At 41.9% G+C, this 21,053-nt stretch overlaps 1 protein-coding gene across 7 annotated transcripts; it reads left to right on the top strand.

The window, feature by feature from the left end:
- The first annotated feature begins 72 nt into the window (after positions 1–72).
- pcm1 (pericentriolar material 1) lies at positions 73–20,989 on the top strand. 7 transcript variants are annotated; one of them, XM_070856158.1, is made up of 40 exons: positions 73–222; positions 1,574–1,688; positions 1,905–2,153; positions 2,775–3,101; positions 4,798–4,968; positions 5,892–6,011; positions 6,294–6,480; positions 7,117–7,226; positions 7,582–7,855; positions 7,942–8,092; positions 8,435–8,653; positions 8,964–9,130; positions 9,566–9,795; positions 10,177–10,319; positions 10,409–10,538; positions 10,937–11,107; positions 11,222–11,400; positions 11,704–11,910; positions 12,003–12,285; positions 12,542–12,687; positions 12,788–13,002; positions 13,476–13,656; positions 13,749–14,059; positions 14,169–14,330; positions 14,578–14,634; positions 14,819–14,991; positions 15,878–16,009; positions 16,619–16,748; positions 17,214–17,381; positions 17,496–17,593; positions 17,848–17,982; positions 18,073–18,279; positions 18,397–18,456; positions 18,547–18,697; positions 18,898–19,046; positions 19,136–19,199; positions 19,308–19,513; positions 19,680–19,772; positions 19,903–20,026; positions 20,236–20,989. In XM_070856158.1, the coding sequence occupies exons 2-40, from the start codon at positions 1,593–1,595 to the stop codon at positions 20,259–20,261; spliced, it is 6,402 nt and encodes a 2,133-aa protein (XP_070712259.1). In that variant the 5' UTR covers positions 73–222; positions 1,574–1,592; the 3' UTR covers positions 20,262–20,989. The 7 variants fall into 7 exon arrangements, with proteins under 7 accessions (XP_070712259.1, XP_070712254.1, XP_070712256.1 ...); XM_070856153.1 differs by having other exon boundaries at positions 17,493–17,593; XM_070856155.1 differs by having other exon boundaries at positions 11,219–11,400; positions 12,617–12,687; positions 17,493–17,593.
- Positions 20,990–21,053: the final 64 nt, after the last annotated feature.

Raw genomic sequence — 21,053 nt, 5'->3', positions numbered from 1 at the left:
GATTAGCTAGTAAGTAGCTAATGTATACTGCCACCTGCTGTACGGGAGTGTTTAAATCCTGCCAGGATCACATCCATGAGTTGCTGCGTTTTGGGAGCGATAAGACGTTAATATTTATCAAATGGCTTTTACCAGACTGCGGGGGAATTTGTAAAACTTTTAACGTTACTGAAATATATGAAGTGCTAGGCAACAGCGTCTCCTCCACGTTCACTCTGAATGGTAATATCAGCATTTCCTATTTTAAACTGTAGGCTAATTTAGCAAGAGCAGTTTTGAATAACACGACTAAAAGCCAGTGTTTTGACCTGCGGGGCTTGTCGTCAGCTAATGTTAATGTGGGTTAGTTTGTGACAGTTTTCCAACCCCTAGATCGCCTAGAGTTAACCTCATTCTCAGCTCTAGGATTAGCTTTGCTAACGCTGACGCGAGCTGAGATGCTTGTTTACACCAACTTTTATCGAGGCATTTAAAGTTAGCAGCTGCTAGCAAGCTAGGTAGCATTAGCCAGCTACACCAGCAAGCCTGGCAACTTTCGCTAGCTGTTAGCATAGTGTTTAGTGAAATTTGATCGAGATAAATAAATGTTGTAGCAGTGTTTGATCAATAGAAAAATCGAGGTAACGTTAATGTTAGCCAGCAGGTTAGCTGGTGCAGATCAGGGTCATCGCGTGTTGCCATGGCGATTGTGGGACAGAACTAGGTCATAAATATTAGGCTAGTGAAGTTCACCTAGAGACCACCTGGATACGCTCTCGTTTTCGTCGCTTGTGTAAACTAACTGGTTATCGTGGAGCTCTCTGTCCGCTAAGCTAACGTTAACCAGTGTCCCTGCAGGGAGTAGTGACAGAGAGCTGGCGCTAACTGGCTGCGTGGTGGAGGGAATGTCTCATTGTTTTTCCCCGGGAATCTGAGCGGGCCACACACGCTCAAAACCCAACAGCAGCCAACGTTAACGGGCACAAAAATAACTACTTGGTTAGCTATACGGTCAACGTACTGCTGTTGTCAAGCTGGTCCTGATTGGAGAGTCGACGTTAGCTTACTTTAACAGCTGCCGGTGAGAAATGACGCATTTGCTGCTGCAGCTTATAACTGTTAGCTACAACCGTTGCATTGGGTTCATAAAACACGTCTGTGCTATTTAATATTAGCATCAATACTAATAACAAGTTGAGCAAAACGTTATTAGCTAACAACTAGTTAGCCAAGTAACTATTAGCATGAGGTTAATAACAGCTAAATGTCCAGTTTGCTGTCTGTTTTAGTCAGTGTCGTTAGGTCATTTACAGTGATGGGTATGGATGTTTATTTACTAGGTAACCTTGCTTTAAGTTTTGTGTATATTCTCCTAAAACGCATAGTTAATGCCCTTTTCTTGTTCTTCTGTTGTTCTCTTGGATAATGTGTTTGTGCTGTAGAGCTGTGTGGTGATCCGTATCTCTTTTGTTATGAATTCCAACAAGCTGTAAGCATGCAGTTTCTTTAACTATGAAATGCCCATTTTCCTCTAATGTTGGTAATGTAGACTTGTATTACTTGCTTTTTGTTCTGTGGTTCCTGTAAATTCCAGCAAGCTGTAGGTGGGTGACATGGCAACAGGAGGCACTCCTTTCCATGACAGTGCAGAAGAGCTGCACAACTGGACTGTAACCAATGGCAGTCTGGAAGATAGACTCAACAACATGGTAAGGGCTGCTCAGAACTGTATAGAAGATGATGACTGGTGATTTTGACGTTTCCTAATTTCATTATAGAGCCTGATTGTATTAGTATTGTATTAATTTCGTGCCATGATTTGTCTGATATATATGTTCTACACGATATGCATCTGTCCCTAGTAAAGTACAGTAAAGTAAACGTACATAACGGTTAACAGAACAAATGTTTTTGTTGTTGATCAGGACTGGGGTGTACAGCAGAAGAAAGCCAACCGATCTTCAGAGAAGAACAAGAAGAAGCTGTCAGCTGCAGTGGTGGAGAGCCGCCTGACTAATGATATTTCGCCAGAATCCACCCCTGGGGCTGGTCGCAGGAGAGCACGCACTCCTCATTCTTTTCCCCACATCAAGTACACTACCCAGATGTCTGTCCCAGATCAGGCTGAGCTGGACAAGCTGCGTCAGAGAATCAATTTCACAGACCTGGATGAGGTGAAACGCTGCTGACATTCTTTTTTTTTTCCAGTGTGGTCAGTATGTTGTAGTTAATTCACATTCTTGTGATACACGGATGGATTATTTGACATAAGGTGGCATGAGTGACATACTGGTAGATATATGAATGTATGGGCAGTGGCTCAATCTGTAGACCGAGATATCACAAAGAGCCCATTGATTTGTGGGTAGCTTTATCCTGTCAGGTATCATGTTTTACCCTTGTCGAATCTCAAGGACATGGAATAGAAATCTTAAGTATCATCACACTGTCAAACAGAATAGAAAGTTGTAGTTCATGTTCAGTAAGAAAGTGCCACTGTGTTGCCACAATGAGTTGTCAGGCCTGAGAGGAAATGATAGAAGAATATTTTTCATAGTTTGATATAGTTTTTTGGTTGACTTTGGTCTGCGGAGGGTTGCAGTTGGAGGTGGAGCACTGCACAAAAAGAAAAAAAAAACGTTGTATTACACCTTTTTACATTTTGGCATGAAAACCGTTGTAATACATTAAATGAACACACAAAAATTACTATTTGTTGTAGCTCAGTTTTAATAGGAAATGCATAGAATCTTGAGTGATAATTTGTCTGACTCATGTCCTCTTTTCTCACTCAGAGGAGTATCGGCAGTGACTCCCAGGGGCGTGTCACAGCTGCCAACAACCAGCGGCAGTTAGCTGGAGAGAACAAAAAGCCCTACAACTTCCTACCTCTGCATGTAAACACTAACAAAAGTAAGGAGCTGCTCCCTCCCTCCTCCTCTGCCCCAGCCACACCAGCTATCACCAAGGAAACTAAGAAGCAGAGCCCAGGACTCAGGGATACGTTAACCCCTTTGGTCCCTACCAAGGATACTCCAAGGCTCAGCCGTGGTGGCACAGAGAGGGGGCCCTTAGTGCACAGAGAATATGGCAGAGGAGAGCAGAGAATAGACAGCAGTCAGGTAACCTTTTGTTTTGTTGTTATTAAGGTTTTAATCATCTCTTGCTTTTGTTTAACTTGTTTGACTTGACACCCTGTAGTCTCAAGACTGAGTGGAGCAGTGAGATTTTACTGACTAAGTGAAAACTTTGATCTGCTAGTGGCACTAGAGTGATTCATTTATTTATCCTCCATGGAATTTGAGCATCTGTAGCAAATTCCATAGCAGTTCATCCTGTAATTAGCAAGATATTTTATTCTGAACCACAAATGTCAACCTCAAATGTCAATAGCTAGAGGAAAAGTCAGAGGAATACCAAAGTTATTGGGATTCATCCTCTGTCATGATAATCCATCCATTTTTTGTCAAGATGTTTCAATCTGGACTAAAGTGATTGACTGACGGACACTCAGACCAACACTGTCAATCGTGGAACCTTGCTGAGACAGTAGTTCTATTACTAAAGGCACAAAACTGGAACATTTTGCAATACAAAAGATAGTTCTCCTTTGTAACACACCAAAATTATAGTAGACACTGAAAGTTATGTCATTTCAATTCAATAAACTTTGAGAAAGATTTTTTTTTGTGTTAACAAATGTAAAAATGCAATTCGTAAAGTTTGTCTCTTTATTAACTTTATTTTAGAACGCATGTGAAACCACAATAACATGAGCAGACATTTATCTTCCAACCAAAAATAAGGGAAAAAAACAATCCAACCTTTGACTACTCTGCCAAGAATCCACATTTAACACTTAATTTATACAGTAAAATGTTAGGGTGGTTAGATGTTAATTTATTATTTTTATTATAACAATGCATCAAATGACAATGTGAAAAAACTGATAATGTGAAAGGGGTTGCTTCTAGTCATGAATCTACAGAGAATTATCACTTGAATCTGTAGCTCCCCTTGTTTATGTGGAGCTTTTTAGTGAGTTTCTGCTCATTGTTTCATTGTTCAGCCCATGACTTTTCTGTTTAGGTTCACTCTTAATGCTCTCTTACAAATTAACTGTACATTACCCACTCAGCACCAAACAGCAAATAAACTCAGTTAACGACTAACTGGTGAACATAGTGGACCACTCAGCAGCTAAAGGGCCAGAAGATTTCCTCAGGAGTTGGTGGAGACCAAATAATGAGCTAAAAGATTATGATTGTTGGACTAAAATCAACCACGTGGCTAAAAACTCCAAATGAATGCTAATGTAGTTCCATAACTGCCGGATGTGTGAATCAGCAACTGTTGATAACATATTCGCTATATTAACTTAAAACATAATGATATGTCAGTGTTGTGTTCAAAGCATGTTTCCACTGCCCTCAAGTAGCCAAACAAATCACTTATTGCAGATTTGTTAGAACAACAGTAATTTCACATTTCATTTAAATGAGACCTTTTTCATATGTACATAGCTTTGTCTATGTAATACTGCTCTCCAGACTGCTCTGTGAAACCAGAACTAGGATAAAAGTGAGAGAGAGCTGGTGCAGCTGAAACAAGGCTGTATTTAGGGCAATTTATAAATATGCCACCCTTGGTGCCCAGTGAGTTTTGTTCCCAACCCCCCTTCTGCCCTTATTTCGCCCAGTCTGTCTCGCTGCTACAGATGCTCGCTCACCTTTCCTTACGTCTTTCTCTGCCTTCTTTTCATTTACTCCCCTGAAACCCACACCCATACACCACCCTCTACTCTTTGTACTGTCTCAGGTGGTGAGCAAACTGGTGCAGATCCGTGAGTACATCAGTAAGGCTAGCTCCATGCGGGATGACCTGGTGGAGAAGAATGATGTGCCGGCCAACGTGGAGCGTCTCTCCCATCTCATCGACCACCTCAAAGAGCAGGAGAAGTCCTATTTACGCTTCCTGCAGAAGATGCTGGTTAGTCTGTCATTTGTTTCTCCTTGATCTTTTTCCTTATTCATGCAGTTCTTTGTTTTTCTCATGCTGTCAGAAAAAGGTATGCCATTTCACTAAAATGTGCTCTTTTTCTGCTAAGTTATTGTCATATTGGAACCTGTTTGTGTTTTATCTTGATCTGCTTGTCAAATATATATTTATTAATGGCTGCGTTTCTCTGTGGCCTGAAACGTGTCAAGCAGTGAAGTCATGTTTCATGTGATGAAAAAACTAGGACACTCAGTAGCATACTTCCATCGCTGCCGGAAGGCTTTGACTGGAGCATTTCTTTGAAATATGTAGTAGTATTGGCAAGTAGTATTATTTATTATTATGACGACTTTTTTTGCTCCACTTTTTTTATTCAAACCACGTTATAAGATTAAAACAGCTCTTACGTGTAGGCATTCTCATATATGGAACATTTGGATGCACATATTGCTTTTGAATCATTTTTAGTTTCTAAGATATTACTTTCACTGGGAATCCACTCAGGAAGTGAGACGTGAGTGAAGAAATCAGTAAAAATCTGAATATTGATACACTGATTATATTTCCCCGCCCACCTAGTGAGCTGAATCTGCTGGTGAAGTTAGTGAAACATACAGCTCACAGACAGACAGGGAGCCGTGATCGATCATTGGAGACACAGTTAATAAGTTGAAAACACTAACAGCGGGGCATTTTTGTGATTTAAACATGCATAAATGGACATGTAAAAAGAAACACTTCTCGTATCTCATGGAATCAGTGTGGATTGATTTATTTAATAAATAAGAAGCGTGTCTGTTCTGTGACAAAAATGCACCTAAAAACAATGCCAAAAAATTGTGTGCTACATACTTTCCTATTTAGCTATCTTTCAGTCACTGGCTGTCCTTTCCATCTTCTTTCTACGTCTATAGACACGGGAGAATGAGGAGGATGATGTTGGGACCCTGGATTCTGCAGTTGGCTCCGGTTCACTGGCAGAGAGCACTTCCCTTAACATTGAAGTCCGCTCTTCAGATGCTTCAAATGCAACAGTGTGTACATTTGTGGACTTTCTTTTTACTTTTGTGAATGGTCTCTGTTGCATTACACATAGCCATTGTCATTAAAATTAGGTAATTGTATTGTATCTCTGAATTCAGACATGAGGAAATATAAACTAAGCGGTTTGTCCTTCCTTTGCTTTTATCATGGTAGGTTAGTTTTATTTGCAAAGTCAGTACCTGACATGCCTCTTTTACCTTTTCTGCTGAGTACTGCTGCTTTGTTTAGGTGGATTCAGTGTCTGTAATTCTATGTGGGTGTGAATTTTCTAGGGAGGAAGGCCAGAAATAGTGCGAGCTGACCAGAAGGAGGAATTAGAGAATCTACGTAAGCAGCACGAGCTGCTGAAGAAGATGCTGGAGCAGCAGGAGCAGCTCAGGGCCCTGCAGGGCCGACAAGAAGCACTAATGGCCATGCAGGACAGTGCAGAACAGGCACTTGCTGTGATTGAAGACACTGGTGAGATTCACACTAACACAATCATCGGCCCATTCTGGGCTGTGAACAAGCTACAGTGGCTGTAATATAATCCTTTGGGGCAACTGTGTCAGTATGCCCACTAAAGGGTTCATCGTTGCCACTGACAGACTTATAACATTGTTATTCGAAGTGTCTGACAGCATTACTGAAAGGATCCCTACAGTGATAGATCTGTAAGATCCTTTTTGTTTAGCCAGAAATGGCTGTCATATTGCTCTGTTCAAAGCCACCAGACTCCGTTGATGAAAACAGTATAATTTTACAACTTCCTCAATTGGTAAGTTTGTTTGTGTTAATGTGTGACTTTGGTGTTTTAAACACAGTAGTTTGGATCCAAACTAACACCAAAGTCACAGCACCTAGACTAGCTACTTGAGGTTCTACAAGGTACAATTACTGTATTTGTCAGTGGAGTCTGGTAGCATTGAATTGAGTGATATAAAGGCTGTTTCTGGTTAACCAAAAATGATTTCACAGGGTCTATCTCTTAAAGGATTACATTATAGTTATTGTAGCTGAGACAATTTACAGCCTTTAAAATTCCCTTTTCCCTTTAATAATTGAAATTGATAAATTGATTGTTGAATTCTTTTGACGTGTTGTCGATGTCATTAGTTGTCACAGAAACAACAGGCAGTGTTTCAGGCCTGAGCATCACATCAGAACTGAATGACGAGTTGAACGATTTGATCCAGAGGTTCCACAACCAGCTACACGATTCTCAGGTACCGTAGACTCTGCATAAAAGCTGCTGTGGTGTCCTTAAGTAGTAACATTATGTCGTCAACAGATATTTCCAACAATGACCCGACCTCTGAGTCATACGTTTTTTAGTAATTTTTAATAATGACAACCTTTATAGAATTATGACACAAAGTCTGTCAGTATGTGAAGAGTTTTATTTTGAACAATTCGATGAAGGGAGTATAATCAATAATGCTGGCATGTCTACCCCTAGTCTAACTCTCTTTTGACGAGCCATGACAACTTTTTTGAAATCTTTTATTTTATCAAGAAATGTGCTTTAACAGTTTAATAACACATTTATGGTTCAAGTTGTTCATTATTTATGCCCTGTAGACTAAAGCAGTGCCAGACAACCGTCGTCAGGCAGAGAGCCTTTCCCTCTCAAGAGAGGTGTGCTGGTCAAGGGCTCCCCAGGCTGTTGGTCCACCTAAGCACAGGCCTCTTCTCCACTCTGCCTCTGGTCCCCACACTGGCCTAGACATGGGAGCAACAGCTGCCAGCGCCAAACTCACCAAGCTCCAAGAACTTCAAGACAAAAAGCAAACCATGGACAAGATCCTACAGGAGCTGCATTCACTCAGAGACCAAACACTCAATAACAACTCATGTAAGAGTATTTCCAAGTCATTGTCTTGCAGTTCTGTGGCTTTTATCCCTTTTAAGTGTTACTGAACTGCGTGTGGTTCGTTGCAGGTCGTGGCTTGTCAACACAGTGCAGTCTGAGCATGGGAGGATCTTCAGATTGTCCATCTGCTCTCTGCTCTAATGGGGCCTCAGCTTCTCCTTCCTTTCATCCTCCACTCACACAACATCAGGAAAGCTCCAATTCCACAGACAAGCTCAGGTACTCACAGAAACACGTGCAGCTTCAAGCGGTTGAAAAGGCAGGTCAGATATCAGCGGAAGGGTGTTTGTATAAAGTGGGGATAGTTCAGTGAAAGCACACAGCCACAAAATCTACTACATGACCTTTTATTTTCATGGTATTAATGGTATTGAACAAGACACCCAGCCTCCACTTTTTATAAGGTTGCTTTTCTGTAGGTTCCATTTTACTTTGAACATCAGTAGATGGGGGAATTGTGAAGACATTGTCCTGGCGTGTCACATAACCTTTTTAATTATTAAACATGGTATAGATTTGCATTTCTGTCACATAATTCTTGTTCTCTTGTACTCCCCACAGGAAGCTAAAGGAGGTCCACAAGCGCTTGAATGAGCTGCGGGAATTGGTGCAGTACTACGAGCAAACTTCTGATATGATGGTGGATGCGGTCAACGAGAATGTGAAAGATGATGACGATGAGGAAGAGGAGGAAGAGGACCACGAGTCAGAGGACGGTTCTATATTTGAGGCCATGTTTGATTCTGAGCAGGAGAACCGCCAGCCTGTAACTAACATCAGGTGTGTTTGTCTAAATAGATGGATAGTTCTATACGTGACATTGCAGTTTTTTTTCTGAATAAGCAAAGATCTGATTGGACTTTAATTATACTAAAGCTGCAATGACCTGTCAATCAGTTAATTGATCAAAAGAAAATTAAAAGCTTGTGTTAAAGTGCTAAATTATACTGAAACTCTGCCAATAGGAGGGGGGTTGTTGTTGTTGGGCTCAAGTTACAGTATGATCGTGTTTAGCATCAGGCCACGGTGTGTTATTCGACTACTGGCATTGTGATGTATCCATAACAGCCACTGCTATTCATCTCTTCAGAAACCCACAGCGCAGCGGGAACTGGACAGACTTGAACAGCCTGACCAACGGGCGCAGTGTCAGGAGTAGTGCCACTAACAACCGCGATGGCAGACTGAATACTGAGTGCGAGATCAACAACCGGTCAGCAGCCAATCTCCGAAGCCTCAACATCCCCTCAGCCATAGGTACACTCAAGCATACACTTGCACATATCAACTGATAGTTTTCCTCTTTTTGGGTTTTCATTGTATATCATTTCATTATTTCATGTACAGGCAAATGGGTGGCATTAAGATTTGATGATATAAATGTAACTGGATGTAGTGCCATTGGAAGGGTTAGGGTTATTGGGTTGAATACTGTTGAATGGTGCATTGTTTTTATCATCATTACTGATTAGTATGGCTCTCAAACTTGGCATCATTTATCTTAATTGTTTGAAAACATCAGAATTCCATGCATTAGTCCCATAATGTGGCTTTTAAGAAGGAGTGCTGTGGAGCTTATAATGAACGGTTTTGTTTAAACAGTTTTAACAGGGCAACAGACCATTTTTGAAATTACATTATTTTACAGATTAACTGTACATAACTAAACATATTTCTATAACTCTCATGTAGAGTGCCAGTACAATAGAGACACCCCCTATAATCAGGTGAAGGATGACGATGAGGATGAAGACGGTCTCGATAATGATGAAGGGGCACAGGCTGTGGCTCCAGACAGTGAAGCATCGGGGTCTAGTCGAAGAAGCAGTCTGGGGAATGACGGAGGTTTTGCCCAGAAGGTTCATCGGCAGACAGCGAAGCAGAAGCTTCGGCAGCTGCAGGAGCTGGTGGCCATGGTTCAGGTGAGGCAGAATAACATACTACAGTGGGGATGTAGGTGTCACTTCTTGATTGGCAGAATGAAAGGAAAGCTCAAAGGGATTTGACTTTTATTAGTAGTATTAGTACAGATGTTGGGTTAAATATTGTTTCATTAAATGTTGCATCTGGGTTGGCCACTTATTTGTGGAAATAAAACAAAACAAATAATAAGCCTTTAACTGCAAGGAAAATGTGCAACAGCTGGTCTTTAAAAGCAGCAAAGTGTTTTTTAGATTTAGGTTTTTCTTTTAACAGCTGAAGTGTCTCTTTGCATTAAGTATAACGCTTGTTCTAGTTAAGAAACACTGACCCAATCTTACACTGAACAACTGTGTAAAGTGTGTGTTTCTGTCTGTTTCCAGAGTGATGACACAGATGGCACAACAGCTAATGAGGATGAAGTTTTACACCAACAGCCAAATAATACCAGAGCTACTGTGGTGGGGTCATTTGGGACCGGATCCAAACAGAATCCCAGAGAACTCACTCTCTCCAGCAAGGCCAGGTACAGTTTATAAAAATCTTTGAAAAGATTGACAGTCTTTGTATAAAATGTCTGATGGCTGGCTTGCATCAAAACTATTCTGGACACAGGGAGAAGCTGTATGAGGAGAAGCTGCGTCAGCAGAAGCACGAGCTGAAGCAGCTCCATGAAGAACGCCAGAGGCTCATTGAAATCCAAGGCAAGATCCAGGACCTGCAGTGGGCTTGCCCTGACCTTCAGGTATTTTATACACACACACACACGGGCTTCCAGGAAATATGCCAATAATCTGAAGTACAGTTTGATAAGAAGCCGAATTAGTATGTAGAATTTTTAAAAGATATTTTCAAAACTGTATCAAAACAGTTTTTAATGTTTTGTCCATCCCATTTTAATCAAGAGTGGTCGACTTAATAATAGAAACATTCCTCAGTAAAGAACTCTCGAAACCGCAGCCTCCACCATTAAAGTTAATCATACTCTTCCTGAAGATAGACTTTATTTCATGGCAGCTGTATTAGACTGCATTAGTTTGTGCTAGGTGTACCTAATAAACTGTCAACTTGATATAAATCTGCTTTTTGGGTTACATATTAATGTATTCATTTGTATTTAATTTGTTTTTGTATCCTTTCTAGTCATCTCTGTCCAGCACAGTGAGTCAGCAGGGCTTGCTGAGGAAGGTTCCTGTTGCAGTCTCCACACCGGCCACTGTCCAGGCCTCATCTTCCTCTGGACCCAAAACCAACTCAGCTGTGCTCAAACCCACTGCTCCAGAAGCAGCTACATCTTCGGTCACTGACAATGAGGTAACGGACTTGGACACACAATGCCCCTTAGGTACCACTAGTCAGATTTCAAAATGAAAACCAACAGTACAGATTACAGTCAGCTGTTTCCCTCTGTTCTTGCATTGTCAGCAGCTTTGGTCAGAGATGCGCCGCCACCAGATCTTGCGGGAAGAACTGCGGCAGCGAAGGAAGCACCTAGAGTCCTTGATGGCTGAACACCAGAGGCGCAGTGGTCTCAGTGACTCTCCCCGGCGGATTGACGACCAAGAAGGCCTTGCTACACCCTCACAGCCTGTCAGTAGGGATGAAAGGTAAGGAGGCACACTGTGCTAGGGGCCCGTCTCACCAGGGGCCAAGCTAGAAGTCACCTTTTTTAGTTATTTTGTATTTTTTTAAGTAAAATTGAAGATTAAATTACAGGTGAACTGCAAAACCCACACAGCGGCCTCATTGTGCAACATGTGCTTAAGCATGTTGTGAGAGCTGTTGTGATTGGATGGCAGATCACCTCCTACTTGGTGTCATTTCTGTTTTTTTAGTTGGGGAAGGGATTAAAACTAAAGGTTGTTCCATAGACAACAACATTTTATAGCATTTTGCCAATGTATCATTAGGACAATGGCCACCTGGGGCTCCACTCCCTGCCACCTCGATGATGATGATGACGATGACGACGATGAGGATGAATATCGCTCAGAGATTGGTGCAGAAGAAGAGGAGGAGCAAGAAGAATGTGCAGAGAGCAGCTCTGATGATGACATCCACATCTACTCATCCAGCAGGAACCAGTGCCCCTACAGTAACAGGAAGAATCAAGGAAGGTCGGACAAAGTGGAGGCAGAAGGAATTGTATTGTACTGATATCTGTAATCCGTGTTTCAAAATAACTTGCCAGTTTTTTTTGTGTCTTTAGCAACTTGAAGCCTCCACCAGCCTTCTCCAGTGAAGCTATTGGGATTTCATCTCTTCATAACAAAAGCAAGGCCAAGCAGCAGCAGCAGCAGCAGCAGCAGTCCAGAAGTTTAAACCAGTCTGTTAATCAGCATGGGGGTACACGGCGACAAGAGAACCTGCGCTGGGCCTCTGAACTGTCCTTTGCTGAGGGCTCATGTCACTGGCAGGAACAGGTCAGCCAGCTGCAGAGACAGCTGGACTTCAGTACCAGCATGTGTCAGACCCTTCTGCAGGACCAGCAGGTTGGTGCACTGAACAAATACATGCACAGACACCGACACCAACCTTGCTAATTGACACAAGCTTGCACTGTATTCGTAGACTTAATTTGAATTTCATGGTGGACTTGTCAATGCAGTCGCTGTTCACTACTCTTAGCCTTCCACCCTTTTTTTTTTTTTTTTAGGTGCATTTGTACGTTGTCATTTTAAACATAATGAAACGACTGTCAACGAAAACATCATCTACTTTCTTCTCCTCTCTCACTTCCTTTCGTAGACACTCTCTTATATGTTGCAAACCCTGCTGACAGGTCAGTACAGTGTGGTACCCAACAACCTGTCTTCACCACAGGTCCACCTGGTCATGCACCAGCTCAACCAGTGTTACACCCAGCTGGCTTGGCAGCAAAACAATGTACAAAGGTGAAAACAACAGTATACAATAGTACGCTACTTTATTTATATTATGTAGTTCTATTTTTTTTTTTCAAACATTGTATATTCTTTCATACTTTTCCGTCAGACTAAAGCAGGTCCTGAACGACCTCCTTCGCCAGCAGCAACAGCAGCTTCAGCAGGCCTCTTCAACAGCAGGTTGGCAGACACAGAAACATGGCGCATCCCAGGAATCCAGCTCCGGTCCCTCAGCTTCTGCTGGTGTCTTTCCCCCCTTCTCCTCTACCCTGCATCCTTCAGTCAACAACATGCCAACTGCTGCCTTATCCCCATTCCCTCCCAGTATGACATGCATGTTTTATTTGCTCTTAAGCTTAATTCTCACACAAAACATCTCTTCACTGTTATGCCTTAGAGGCAATAGAAAGTGAAAATATCAAAGTGAGGCTGAAAAGAGTAAAGGTTTACAGTGATTTTTTTAAATATATTTTTTTAAGACCAGTTTAAGATGGTTATGTTCTATCCCCATCACCATACTAAATGGTATGTTTAGTATCAATACAAGTATGACCTTCTATAGGTAATTTGGAATATATTTTTATCTTTGTGTAGTTCATGTTTACTGTTTGAACAATGTTGTTGCTGTTCTTGTTAGGAATACTCTTTTTCAACTTGTGCATTTGAGTTTGAAGTGACTCGGATATGTAGGAACGAAAGGCCAAAAGTCCTGATCATGATTTAATTGATTTATTTGGACCATTAACACTCACACTTGGGCTAATGAAACATTTTTTTTTCTTTCTTTCACTCTGCAGGCTTTAACTTATATCCACTCTTCCCTGCTCCCATGGGTGAGTTCCCTCAGGGGGCAGCAGGTCAGGCAACTCCTGACCACCAGAAGCAGCAGTTAGACCCCAACACCTCAATTAAAACAGAGTATATGAGCTTCCCTCCTCCACTGCAGCGCTCTCCTCTTAACACCACTACAGAGAGAGGGTATGTTAATCATTTACTTCAATTACATGTATATATCTGTATACATGCAAATATTATTGTTCGTGCATTTATTTTCCACATGACCCCTTTAGACCGACAGGCTGGCTTAAAACCTCCTACACAAACAACACTGTCCAGCATCACCAATCTAAAATGGAGCCCCAAGAGTCGCCCTCCTCCTCCCCCACTTTCGCCAACCGTCATTCCCGACCTCAAGGATTTGACAGGGCGTCACAGGAAAGCTTCAGCAGCATGCCTGATCCAGTCGATCCCACCACCATCACAAAGACCTTTAAGGCCGGGCGCAAGGCCTCTGCACAGGCCAACCTGGCCTCACGAAGCAAGACGCCCAATTCTAAGAGTCGTCGCAGGAGGAGCAAAGGGCACAACAAGAGCAGCGAAGGTATCTAAATGGAGTTGAATTTCCTCCTGTGTTTATATGCTGCAACTAAATTAGCACAGACTTAATGAGGAAAATCTCATTAGTGCTTTTGTGTGTGTGTTTCCCTCAGGCCATGAGAGTGACAGTGTTAGCAGTACTGCAGACTTTGCCCAGGAGAGGGCACCCCTGTCTCGTCAGAAGGATCAAAATAAGAGTCTGTTGGACAAGCTGACTCAAGAGAAACTTGACAGCAAAACTAAGCTTGGGAACAAACGAAATGACCTCTCCTCTGGTATGGGTCAAGCTACTTGTCATGAAAGTTACGCACCCCCCTCACCCCTCTTGTGTCTGTTTTTTGTTTTTGTCCATATACATTTAATATCTGCGTTAATGTCATTTTGTATTTGTTTCTTATAATTATAACATCTTGTCCTTTTTGATATAATTTCAATTCACATTTCTCTGCACATTTAAGACTACATGTTTTATTTTAATTTTCAGTTAATTTACTTTGTTACTTTAATTTATCTTACTCACAGCCTATGCTTGGAGAACACCCTTCCTCTCTAACAGAATTGCATGCACAGAAGCACCAGGTAAACTCACGAATCTATGCATCACTTGGTTCTTATGTCACCCAAACATCCCATGCATGTCCTATTTTCGTCTTAACCTAAACCAAAGCTTCTAAGTTTAAGGGCAGACTAATGTTTTTTGTTTTTTGATGAAATTATGCAAGTGTCCACCTAAATCTCATGCTGTCAAATCTCGAACCTGTAGATGCAAGCAGCGACTTCTCACTGTTTGAGGCACTGAGGGAGACCATCTACTCTGAGGTGGCTACTTTGATTTCCCAGAATGAGTCCCGTCCCCACTTTCTCATTGAGCTCTTCCATGAGCTGCAGCTGCTCAACACGGACTACCTTCGGCAGAGGGCACTGTATTCCCTACAGGTAAATACAGACGGACGTAACTGCTCTCTGCTTTTCTGTTTGAATACTCAGCTGCTGTTTGAATCTTGCTTGGACATTTGCTTTTTGTTGGGCTTAGATTAGAAGATATTCAGGCTGAATATGGGGTGAGTTCTTGTCTGGCTTCTAGGTCAGAAAGGTTGTTTGGCACAGGATATCTGGCCATGTGACTAGCCACAGATAAGATTTAGATCTCTCAAACTATTTCCAGACATAATTAGGCCTGTCTCAATCATTTTAAAGCTTGATATTGGACAGAATGTCTCTGCTTTGTGGGCAGGCCAGACCTTTAGGGGAGACAATTAGGAGGAGGAAAAATGGGCTTTTGAATTGGCAGTCATGAGGCTGGTGGAGATGTGGCATTGAACTGCTGAGGGTAACATATCTTGAACCATACAGATAAAGAAGACATAGGAAGAGCTGGAGAAATCATGAGTATAGGAGTGAGGAAGTCTCCTCCTCTCCTATTCTACTTTATTCAGTTATGTTGTGTCAGTGTGTATATATGATTATCTATATGAATACGTATATGTTCTATTGAATTGTTTAGTCTAAATACAGTACACTATATTTGTTATCTTGTGATTAATCATTTTGCTTACTTACAATGTAATAATTCAATATACCATTTAACATAGCAATAATCTAACATTTAACATTCATGCTTGTAAAGCTTCCTTGAATTTGAGTGGTGGTGGGTGAACAGTAGAGAGCCCTAATGCGTGTGTGTGTGTGTGTGTGTGTGAGAGAGAGAAGTCTAGTCAGAATTCAAAACTGTGGTTATCTGAGCCTGGCCTTTGATATAAAAGCAATATCCCCCTGAGAACTTAACATGTTTTACAATAGTCTCTCAATGTGTTTCTGCCAGGACTTGGTGACCAGGCACCTGGCAGAGAAGAGTGCAGCTGAGGACCAGTTGCCCCCTCTTGGTCCTGTGGTGTGGGCCGCCGGCTCTCAGTCTGAGCTCACACCCAGTGAGAGTCTGGCTACCAGTGATGCAGTAAGAGACACATTATTGCTTCCCAGCATGGCATTCTCACACGGCTCTACCAGCCTTGAAGTCTTTCACCGATTTCTTATTGTCATCCTGTTCCTACTCTCTTTATGGCGTTTACTCGCTTCCTCTTCTACATTTCAATACATCTTTCATTAGTTCCTCTCTCAGCCTTGTCTCCTTTCATTCCTCCAAGTCTCTCTTTATTCTCTGATTTTTAAGTCCCCCCCCCCCGTCCCCTTCTTCGTTGTCTTTGAATTTGATTTGACAGCAAGACTTCAGAAGTCTGTCTATAAAAAATAGCCCTCATCTCCCTACGTCTCTTTTGCCAGATCAGACATGTGTTCTTTGTTCTGGGCCAAGGTCCCCAGAGTTATCCTAATTGGGCGCCAAGCCTTTTGTCTGTCCAAATAATGCCTTTGTTCAATGAATGATGGATGAAATGTCTGATTTGCCATGTTAGCAGAATGGCAAGAGTGTTTGCTGTTTTTAAAACTGTATCTGTGATGGATCATCCATTTTCTATAATCAAACAGTTTGTGGTAAAACATTTTCAGTTCACATCAGATATATGCCATGGGTGCCGCCTAACGGAATCTTAACGTTTTTTTTCAGGAAGTGGTTGAGAAAAACTTGAGGCTCACACAGGACACAGTGAAGAAGAGGGATGATGCAGAATTTGTGGACAATGACAGCCCCATGTCAACCTCCTCCAACCTGGAACCATTTGCTAACGATGACCTGGGTATAGATACGCATGTATAAGCTATCTGATTTTGGAATAGAAGGGGCTGAAGCTTGTAAAACTGTAACTTATATGAAACTTCTTTCCACACCCTGGTGCTCAGCTGAAATGCTTTGCTTATAGCCTATAACTATATCAGAATGAGGTAACCCTTCCCACTTTCTCCAGCAGTGCCTCTGAGGGCTTGTTTTGGTAAAACAACCACTTTATGCCTCAGGATCAATATCACATGGCCTAAATAACTTTCAGAAGAAATGAAAATGGACTCTGAGTTTGGGAACTTTAGTGACATCCAGTAAATTAGGAGTGATGCTGGCTTACTTGATCCTGTAGTGTAAACCTGGTTACAGATGCATTAATATTCATTACAGCCCTCTCTTTCGTGCTTCATTGATTTTGAACATTTTGGATCCCATTTCTGTCTCCCTTTCACCCCGTGCTCTCCTTTCTTTGCTGCTCTGATAGGCAACACGGTGATTCATTTAGACAAAGCTCTGGCCAGGATTAGGGAGTATGAGCGCATGAAGCTTAAAGCTGAGTTTAACCCCTGCAACGCCAGCACTGCAGGTGTAGGTGGCTCTGAAGTCTCAAACGCTGAACATCCCTCTGCTAACCCTGCTGACCAAGTGGAAGGTACCCAGTCACATAAGCCTGCCTGAGTACACCACGCGCCTTTTCACTTTGCTGTTTAATTTAGAGGAAGTTAGGAATGAACTGATGATGTTGTTTGTGTTCGTCTGTCAGCAGAGGGTGCAGCTGGTGATGTGCGCTGCCCTCAGATTGACACCCAGCAGTTGGATCGTCAGATCAAAGCCATCATGACAGAAGTCATTCCTTTCCTGAAGGTAGGATAACCAACACAGGGAGCTGCAGGGTGGATTGATGTTTGCTTTGTGCAAGCAGAGAATGTCATGGGATTGGAAAAAAAAAGAATTTCCCATATTTTAATGGATCTATTTAATCCAAAAAGTTGTGCTTGTTAATTATTTACTGTTCAGAGTTTTAACACTCAAAATGAATGTTGTCAGTACTGCGCACACCACTGTGAATGTGAGCAGGTGTTAAATCTCTATGTAATGTTCATGCTTTCTTTTATTAGGAGAACATGGATGAGGTGTGTTCCCTCCAGCTGTTGACATCTGTGCGGCGCATGGTTCTTACTCTCACCCAACAGAACGATGAAAGCAAGGAGTTTGTCCGCTTTTTCCACAAACAGCTGGGAGGCATACTGCAGGTACGACCCGGGCCAAAAACCAGGTTCTTCACGTGCAGGGGACACAAGATCAGCTTGATCACGGCTTTTATGTCATTTCACTGTCTTCAGGACTCTCTCAGTAAATTTATGGGCCGCACTCTGAAGGACTGCGGGGAAGACCTTCTAGTGGAGATCTCAGAGATCCTCTTCAATGAACTCGCCTTCTTTAGGCTCATGCAGGATTTGGACAACAGCAGCAGCAGCAGCACCTTGGCAGCCAAACACAAAAATAAGAAGAGGGCCGAGCAACCCAATAAAGCAAAATCTAGTCTCAAGGTCAGTTGTTTCCTCTATTTTCTTCTATTCTAGTTTTGAGTTTTAATTACGTGCCTCAGAAATTTGTCTCAATGAGACTAATTTGACTCTTTGTGTTAATTTACTTCCTCCATCTAGGAAAATGCAATAGCTTGTGGTGATAAATCAGTTTCTCCAATCTACACTGATGAAGACAAGGTAATGTTTTAATACTGATAATGAAGCTGTCAACACCGATCTAGTACACCAGTAATCTGTGTTACAATAGCGTTTCTCTTTTCCTCCCAGGATCAAGACGAGGCTGAACAGGAAGGTGATTCTCCTCTCCAGGAGCTTTACCTGCAGACCGAGACGAAGAACAGCAGAAGCAGTGAAGCATCAGAGGTTGAAGAGGAAGAGGAGGATGAAGTGGGTAGACAAGGAATACCTCTGTCCATCAGTAAGTGAAAATCCATCACCGCCAACGAGTAGTTGCCACCAGGAAATAAGCGTGAAATAATCATGCTAAAATTGACCTTTTTAAAAATATGTACCAATTCCTTCACATTTGTTTTTTTCTGCCTAAATGTAATTTTATGCATACACACACACACATGCATGCAGTAGTGTTACACACATGTGTCTCATTTTTTCTCTCAGGTCTTTCCAAAGCAGAGACCCAGGCCCTGACAAACTATGGCAGTGGAGAGGATGAGAACGAGGAGGAGGAAATGGAGGAGTTTGAAGCCGGACCTGTTGATGTCCAAACATCTTTGCAGGCGTCTGCTGACAGACAGGTGGAGCAAGAGGTCAGGGCTACAGTTAGTCACAGAGCTAATATTTGATAAAGATCCATTAATTAGATAATTGAATCTAATGTATTTCTCTCATGCTTCAGGAGACAACAGGCAGTGAAACCCAGGAGACCAAACCTATAGTGAGGAGTTCAGAGAATGACGATGGTGAGGCCTTCAAGCTAGAAAATGTCAAACTGGCTTTTTGTCTTGTAGAATTCTTGTATTTTTAGATCCCTCTGTGAGTCACATACGCTTTATTCCTCTGCTTTGTAGAAATCAACAATCCAGTTGGGACTGTGGTTTCTACAGTGGAGGACCGTGACATGGCGGAGTGCCAGAGTCCTGAGGAGGAGACTAAAGCTGGAGCAGCTGCTCACTCAGAAGGAGGCTCTGCAGTCTGTGACAGCCAGGACGTTCCCAAAGAGTCGGCCACCACGAGCAGCCCAGACTCAGACTCACCCGTCATGATCAATGTAGATGTGAGTCCAAAGCAGAAGATGCTTAGATTAAATAAAAAATGTGCTCCGGATATTTATATTTATCCAATTATCAGATTTAATCAGAACAGTGAACGCAGCATTACTCATTACTAAAACGCTTTGTTGAAGCTGTTTTGTATTGATTTCATTATTATTACTGATGCAGGAGATGGGCTCAGGTAACACCAGTCAGAAGTCTGATGAGGAAGACTTTGTGAAGGTGGATGACTTGCCACTGCAGCTCACAGTCATGTGTGAGGTGTGTAACAGCTGACACATTTAAAAACTCTCAAGATGTACATAATGACTGCTCATTAAAGGGGAGTGAAGGTGGAAAATCCCTGTGAGAACATCGTTATGTTATGACATGCTGTGTGCTGTAACACCAGGAGGAGCTACAGAAGAGAATAGTGGAGGAGCAGCAGAATAACAACCTGTCTGTGGAGATCCTCAACGGGAACACTGAATCGCTGACTGGGCTGGTGGGAAATGCACATGCACTGAAGGAACCAGGTATGCATCACAATCCTTGTCAGTATGAATTGCAGTTTTGTTTCTGTAGATGCCGAATAACCCACAAAAGGCAAACCACTGTCTCTTGTTACCTTTTGTACATTCATGCAGTAATTGGCCGCTATTTTTTTTTTTCTGTCTGTGAACTAAAGGTCCAGACCTTTTCAGACTAAATTATGCATTTTCTTTTGTTTCTGTTTTTTCTTCAGACAATGTTGGCGCCCAGAGTGTGTAAAGGTTTATACCGATGTCTCAGAATCTCCTGTTTTTTTTTTTTGTTTTTTTTTTGCAACACTATGCTTACACCCCAAGTCTGCTCTGGATGTATGATTGTTGATTCTTTATCTGCTAGTTTCAAGTAGCAAAGGCTCATAATATTGGTCACAAGGTAGCTGTGACTCTGACACACCCACACACACACATACACACACAACAGATAGAACTAAGCATCTACACACAAACAACACTTAGTTCATTTTATTCCTGAATGTTCAATGTGATTTATTGGTATTCTGGGTAGGGGTTGTCTTTATGCTGCTGATTACAGACAGTTAAGCCTCTTTCTGAATCTTTATAGGACTGAAACTCCTCTTCAGATCTGCCTTAGTCTCTCTCTTGGTTCTGGGATCAGTTTGACTTGAGTTGTGATCTTTATTTTTATTTTTTAAATGTTTTATTTGTCTTGGCCTGGCCTTACTGCTGTACAGCTCATCTTCTGCACTTGATTCCCTTATTATAAAGAGATTAAAGTAGGATGGAAGTTCAGCTGTAGCCCGAGTGACTTCAGCCAATTGTTTCTCCAGCTTGAACACTTTTTCCTTTATATCAGAGCTCAAAGCTCTGACTTAACTTTTATCCCTTCAGACAAATCTTTATATACTATTTTGTTCTGTTAATGGTTATTCTCCATTGATTTTCATGTCATTAAAATGTTGACTACAGTAATAAAATTTTAAATAATAAATTGCTGGAACTTTCAAAAATGGTGGTTTGTGTGTTTATATACATAATTTTTCATTCAATTAAC

This window comes from Pempheris klunzingeri, chromosome 3 (genome assembly GCF_042242105.1).
Source record: "Pempheris klunzingeri isolate RE-2024b chromosome 3, fPemKlu1.hap1, whole genome shotgun sequence".
In the NCBI taxonomy this organism is placed as follows: Eukaryota; Metazoa; Chordata; class Actinopteri; order Acropomatiformes; family Pempheridae; genus Pempheris; species Pempheris klunzingeri.
Note: the sequence above shows the minus strand (reverse complement) of the source record. Positions and strands in the feature narration are given on the sequence as shown.